The sequence below is a fragment of the Nannobrachium achirus genome, assembly GCF_963921795.1.
Source record: "Nannobrachium achirus genome assembly, chromosome: 2".
In the NCBI taxonomy this organism is placed as follows: Eukaryota; Metazoa; Chordata; class Actinopteri; order Myctophiformes; family Myctophidae; genus Nannobrachium; species Nannobrachium achirus.
This window is the reverse complement of record NC_137811.1, coordinates 72,671,755-72,679,254: the sequence shown is the minus strand read 5'-3', so window position 1 is coordinate 72,679,254 and position 7,500 is coordinate 72,671,755. Positions and strand designations below refer to the sequence as shown.

The window sequence follows — 7,500 nt, the reverse complement described above, 5'->3', positions numbered from 1 at the left end:
GCCCATACTCTGGGCCTGGTTGGTAAGTGTCGCTCTCTCCTGGACCTACTGTGATCCTGTTCTGTTGCCTAGGCTATCTATCCGCTGTGGGCACCCGTTGTGGTGCCCTCGCGTGTACGTATATTGTCCTGAGAAACAACCGGCAACATTACATTACATTACTGCTACATCTCTCCCTGTCTGTTCCACTTTCCACTTTTACGAATCTGCGATTCGATTGCAAAACACATCCGTTTGACTAATACAATAATACGCTGCTTTCCCGGAATAACCACTGGTAAACTCCTTGATATAATCCCTGATGTCCTGGTTTCCATCCCCTCCACAGTCACAAAAATCATCATTCACGTTGGGACGAACGACCGCCACTCAGAACTCTCAAAAAATAATTTCACAAGTCTTCTCAATCTCCTTAGCTCCAGCGAAAGGTTGGTCTGCGTCTCTGGCCCTCTGCCACGTTGTGCCGTGGCCGCGGAGATGCACGCTCCAGTCGGCTGCTGGCTCTGCATAATTGGCTCCAAGCTGCGTGCCATTCCCTTAATATATTTTATATAAATAATTTCCATCTGTTTTAGGAACGGCCATCCTTTTACGCTGCCGACGGTCTCCATCCAAATAGTATTGGAGGCCAAATGCTAACGAATAATTTGTCTCGCTCCATAGCTCAGCTGACACCACCAAAACGTAAACAATGACTGATTACATCCCCGACAACCCAGCACGTCACTTCCGGTCAACGACTGCCCTCTTCTTTGCCCCGGCCTCACATAACATTCAGCGCTAGCGCCCCCTGCTGTTGTACCGACTCACTCACCGCCAATATTCCAGTTAGGATTTCATTAAATAGAAAATGTAGGAAACCTGGGCTCACGAGGGGCCCTAACGTAATTCCCCTACTGTCTGAACCAGTCAGCTACACACAAAATGTATTTTTAAATGGAGGCTTGTGGAACATAAGATCTATCACAGAGAAATCTTTTAATGTAAATGAGTTTATTATCAATCATAATCTGGACTTCTTTTTTCTGGTTGAAACCTGGTCAGTTACTGATGTTGATATTATCGCGGCATGTCCCCCCGACTTCTTGTTTTGGAACTCCTGCAGGGCCGGACGAGGAGGGGGGCTTGCTGTTATATACAAAGCCGGGCTAAAATCCACACCGGTTGCTATAGGGAATTTCTCCTCCTTTGAGCTCTTCTCTTTCACCACTCCCCATCCCACTGTCTTTTTTGGCTTATTATACCGACCCCCAAAATCACAAGGTTTTTTAGCAGAATTTGGTCACCTTCTCTCCATCATAACCACTAATTATGAGAAGATATTACTCTTAGGTGATATGAATATTCATATTGACGTCCAGGAAAATAAAATGGTGTCCGACTTCCTAGACCTGATTCACACTTTTAATTGTACCCAACATGTTTCTGGCCCAACCCATAACCGTGGTCATACTCTTGACCTAATTATTTCCCTTGGACTTAATCCAGTAGATCTTCAGATAATCCCCATGACTGCCTCAGACCATTCCGCAATTTCCGCCATTCTTTTTAAACTTCCTCTAGCACCTGAGGTACCCACTCCGAGAGGCCCCAGATGCTTTCGGCCCACTACACCTGTGACTATGCAGAATTTCTGCAGCACTTATCAGGCTTCCAAGCAGCCAGAGCTGCTAAACTCCACTTGCTCTGTGGATGAGTTGACCACTCAATTTATGCAACTCTGTACCAATTCTATGGACATCGTTGCCCCATTAAAAATGTCTAAAGCCTCTGATCTAGCAAAAAAGCAGCCACCATGGATAAACGATCGTGTCCGGGCCATCAGAAGAAAATGTAGACACGCAGAGCGTGTTTGGAAAGCCTCGAGGCTACCATCGAATTTCACCGCCATAAAAATACTTTTAAAATAATTAAATAGCAAACTATTTCTCCCATCTCATAGCCACAAATCCCCGGAACCCCAAACTTCTTTTTAGCACAATTAATTCTCTCACTCGCCGTCCCACCGATTCCATTGACACTATTTCTATCGAACGGTGTGAAGCTTTCAGATCCTTCTTTGTAAACAAAGTTCTGAATATTAGAGCCCAAATTGTGCCATCTTTGTGCACCCCCCCACATAGAGAGGTGCTTCAAAATTTTAACTCATTTCTCCCCGTCACCCAAACTGAGTTAATGCGCATTATTTGCACTATGAAACCCTCCTCTTCACCCCTAGATGCCATTCCCACTGTATTTTTAAAATAAGTTTCTTCTTTTTTAGCCCCAGACATTTTAGCAATTTTTAACAAATCTCTCTTCACCGGTGTATTTCCTTCAGTTTTTAAATCAGCAGTTGTTCAGCCTCTTTTGAAAAAACCTAAACTCGATACCAATAACCTCAATAATTTCAGGCCGATATCAAAATTACCATTTCTCTCAAAAGCCCTTGAAAAAATTGTTTACTCCCAACTTTTAACCTTTTTAAATACACATTCACTTTTTGAGAGATATCAGTCAGGTTTTAGAGCACAGCATAGCACGGAGACGGCACTTCTCAAAGTTTTAAACGATATCCGGTCAAATTCCGATAATGGCTTCTGTACAGTCTTGGTGCTGTTAGACCTTTCCGCTGCGTTCGACACAATCGACCACAATATTTTAATCGACCGGTTACAAAATTGGGTAGGTGTGACTGGGTCAGCCCTTGAATGGTTCAGATCATATCTTTCGGAAAGAACTTTTACTGTTGCTGCAGGGAATGTGTCCTCTAGCCCTGCGGACATAACATGCGGCGTTCCGCAAGGCTCGATCCTTGGTCCATTATTATTCTCCATCTACACACTGCCACTAGGCCAAATTATCCGCAACTTTGACATTTCATTCCATTTCTACGCTGATGATACTCAAATCTATCTGTCCATAGACCCAATAGACACAACCTCTCCCACCGCACTCACTCCACTGACGGACTGCCTCACTGCAATAAATTCCTGGATGTCAAACAACTTTCTGCTACTTAATAATGACAAAACTGAGGTCATTGTCTTTGGCCCAAAAAGACACAGAGCCAGTGTTTCTCTGCTCTTAGAGGCTCACGGTTTGAGTTGCACTAAGGAGGCCAGAAACTTTGGTGTAGTCCTGGACTCTGCAGACCTAAATTTCAATAAACATTTTACAAACATAACAAAATCGGCCATTTTCCAATTAAGGAGCATTTCCAAAATTAGATCCTTCCTATCATTTTCCGATGCACAAACCGTTATACATGCCTTTGTCACCAACCACCTGGACTACTGTAATTCTCTTTTTTCCGGTCTCCCTCAAAATTCAATCAACCGCCTCCAACTTGTCCAGAATACTGCAGCCAGGGTGCTTACTAAGACTAGAAAATACGACCATATCACCCCTATTCTGGCCTCACTGCACTGGCTTCCTGTGGCTCTTAGAACTGATTTTAAAATGTTATTGTTTGTTTTTAAATCACGAATTGGCACTGTACCCATGTATATCTCGGACCTTCTATCCCCTTACAATCCTACCCGCACCCTCAGGTCTTCAGACCAGCTCCTGCTCACGGTCAAAACTGCAAACCTGGTCACAGAAGGGGACAGAGCCTTTGCCGTAAGGGCCCCCCATCTCTGGAACAATCTTCCTCTGGTAGTCAGACAGGCTACCTCATTGACTACTTTTAAAACTCTTTTAAAAACCTATTTTTATAGAATGGCTTTTAACTAGCCCAGTCAATGGTACTCTTTGCTTGTTTTTATCTTGTGTCTATATTTTCTGTTGTTCTTTTTAACTGCCTTTATTTTTCTGTAGGAATTGTTTTTACTCTAATTACCTGTGTTTTTCAATGATGTTTTGTTGTTTTTACCCCAATCTGTTGTCAGGGTTTGTGTTGTGTGTGATGTGAAGCACTTTGTTAACTTGTTTTTGAAAAGTGCTATATAAATAAAGTTTATTATTATTATTATTATTATTATTATATCAATTTTTTTTGATATACCGCAATTGCCGCACTATAAGCCTGCTGATTTCAGCGATTGACCAATCAGAATCAAGCATTAAACCAAGCCGTGTACAGTACTGTAAAACACGTATATATGATACAAAACAATAACCATGTGTAGAAAATGTACACACAATTTGTACTTGAGTAAAAGTATCAATACTGCATTGTAGATTTACTCCATTATAAGTAAAAGTCTGGAATTCAAAATGTACTTGAGTAAAAGTATGAAAGTGTCGGGATCAAAATCTACGTACCAAAAGTAAAAGTACAAAATGTTTGAAAATAGCAGATGTACATGTTCACAACGCGTCGCGATGCGACGCGTTGTGAGGGTTAGAGTCGGGTGTTGAAAAGATGACATGTAGTAACAGCGACACGCTCCCCACACACACACGCACACACACACTCACACTCACACTCACACACACACACACACACACACACACACACACACACACACACACACTCACACTCACAATCACACACACACACACACACACACACACACACACACACACACACACACACACACACACACACACACCCAACAGTGAAGATGTGTGTGTTGGATGCAGAAAGAAAGAATGGGAGCAGAGAAGTAAGGTTGGCTGTCAGCGTGTTGGAACACGTCCAGCCTGGCTGGTGCAAAACATGTTTATTTATTTTAATTTCTCTCTTTTTTTTTTATTCTGGATGATTTCCTTCTCTTTTTTCTTCGCTCAACTCAGGGATTTAATTTATGAGCGTAAACAGATGAGAAGACGTCTCTATAACCAGCAGACATACTGCGGACTTGAGACCTCCTGGGATGGTGCACGCGCACGCCCACGCCCACGTGCGCACACACACGCATGCACACACGCACACACAAGGGATGGGACGATATGAAAATTTCGATAATCAAAATCCATTATCCTGGGACGGAACATTTGCCAAAAAAATAGCCGATCTACAAGCTCACAACGCGTCACAACGGGACGCGTTGTGAGCTTGTAGATCGTCTATTTTTTGGCAAGGACATTTGATGGAGAGTGAAAAAAAGTCAATTGAGTATGTATATTTACTTTTTACCAATAGAGGGTTTAAATGGTACCGGATATGCAGCTCAGCAAATAAAAGGTGAATTGATCCCAGTGCATGACGGAGGACGATATCACGATAAATTAAATCTCCACGACACGATTATCTTGAGTGTTTTTTATCACGATAAAATCGCTTATCGTCCCATCCATAGCACACACTCACACACACTCGCGCACACACACACACTCACACACTCACACACACTCGCGCACACACACACACACGCACGCTGAGGTGACAAATGCGGTCAATCGCAAAGAAAATGCTACTTGGAAAAAAAGACGCACATACTGTAGAAAACCAGAGGCAGACATGCGTGTGCACGTGAACAAACACATGCATGGTTTCACACAGCATATGTACGCACGCACGCACACACACACATACACAAATGAATTACTTTTCATTCTCTCTGGCCGAGTGCTGAAAACATAACATAATTCATAATATTTTCTCTTTCTTTGGGATCAGGCCAAATGTGTGTTTTTTCTTTCTTTTTCTCTCTCCACTGGCTTCCATTTACAAGAAAATCCAATTCATTGATTTCCAACCTCTGAAATCTCTCTCTCTCTCTCTCTCTCTCTCTCTCTCTCTCTCTCTCTCTCTCTCTCTCTCTCTCTCTCCCCCTCCCCCCCCCCCCCTAGTTAAATATTCATAAGCCATTAAAAATAAAAGATGCACATTGTGTACGTTTGACCTGTTGTAATACCAGGTCCAGCGCTGCCTAATCTGCAGCATCCTGTTCAGCGACTCTCTCCGGGGTGAAGGAGCAACACTACGCCATTAGCTGTCTCACACACACACACACACACACACACACACACACACGCACGCACGCACGCACGCACGCACGCACGCACGCACGCACGCACGCACGCACGCACGCACGCACACAGGGACGTGCTGGGCGCCTGATTCAGCCCGGGAAAAATAGTTGGAGAGGTCCTCATTGCGTGCTATAGAGAATATAGCGCCGCTGCTACTCAAAGATTTGCCATTTCAGAACATGTAGTGAAAACAGACGATCTACAAGCCGCGAGGCGTTGTGTGCTTGTAGATCGGCTGTTTTCACTACTTTTGTGCAACAGGCTTATATGATGAAGCAGGGCTTTGCTTTGCGACAAAATGTATACATTTGAAACTTGGAGATACACGGTTTCTGCCCGACAGTGATGATTTACTTTGTTGGCCGCCCCAGCCCCCAAAATGGAACGAAGGCCAACATTTTATTATTTATTCCCGGGCTAGACCGGCCGGGACTGAACCGGGAGTCCCGCTTTTCCCACTGGCCAGCACGTCCCTGCACGCACACACGCACGCATTCCCCTCCGCTTTGATTAGAACTCTATGAAAAAAAAGACACAATGCAATCTCCGGGGCGAGAGAGCAGACGTTGCCATGACTGCCTGTTATAAGCCACTTCGTGCTTGTTTTTCGAGTTGCGTATTGTAACTATTGGTAGTTGAGGGGAACGCAAGAACGCCTTTTACCCAAAACACTCACCCGCCCCGGGTCAAATATGGCGGCACGCGAAAGGTTGGCCACCAACTATTCCTAAACGTAACCTCAGTAAAACTATGGCTAAACAAAGGCTGGGCGTTATTAGGAAAACCTTCCGATATTCGATAACGCTGCTTCAGGTCCACTGCCTGCCGAACCCAGATAATGAATAGCATATCCATTAGGGGTGTAACGATACATTTTAACAGCGATACGATATGCATCACAGTACATGGTTGACGATACGATACATGGACGATATTGGTTCATTCATGGCGATACGATACAATTCGATTCGATTCAATGATTTAAAATAGATATAGTAACTATTTAGAAAGAAATGAAATCTGTGTAAAACATGTAACAAATGTATTATTATGGAAGTAAACGCTGTGATTATCTAACAAATACATGGACATTATATTTCAACACTTATGGACAAACCCACCTTGACATGAACACAGAGATTACACACATTTATCGATAGACCAAGAGTAGCTAAAGGGAATGGAAAGGTAATTAGACGCCTCTTTTTCATTTTCCCTCTTAAAATTGCCAAATACAAGGCACAAATACTTAGTTTCCATACAATTAATTATTTGCATTGCAAAACGATTCGATACCGATTACCGCAATTTAAAACGATACAATACAAAGCCAAAACGGTACGATATTTTGCTTTTGCAAACGATACGGTAGATCATTGCAAATCAAAATCGATTTTTCGATTCAGTTACTATATCGTTACACCCCTAATATCCATGCATGCACACTGCACAGCACATGGAGAGAAGGGTTAGGTTGGTTTAATTGAAATAACCACACCTGGTCTGCACGGGACGGGAGTGAAAATCCACTCACAGGCCTGTAACGGTGCATTTTTTGGTTCACAAGTTAACCATCGATTTGTGTAACCCCCTCAA

General features: G+C 43.2%; 1 protein-coding gene across 1 annotated transcript in view; it reads left to right on the top strand.

Annotated features, from left to right (window-relative positions):
• LOC308300414 (NACHT, LRR and PYD domains-containing protein 3-like) overlaps positions 1-7,500 on the top strand; it is a gene marked incomplete at both ends in the record, with an annotated part of 87,878 nt that overhangs the window by 59,253 nt on the left and 21,125 nt on the right. The window contains one exon of the mRNA XM_080744243.1: positions 3,534-3,603. Coding sequence (XP_080600369.1) covers positions 3,534-3,603 — 70 coding nt within the window. The remainder of the gene's footprint in view (positions 1-3,533; positions 3,604-7,500) is intronic.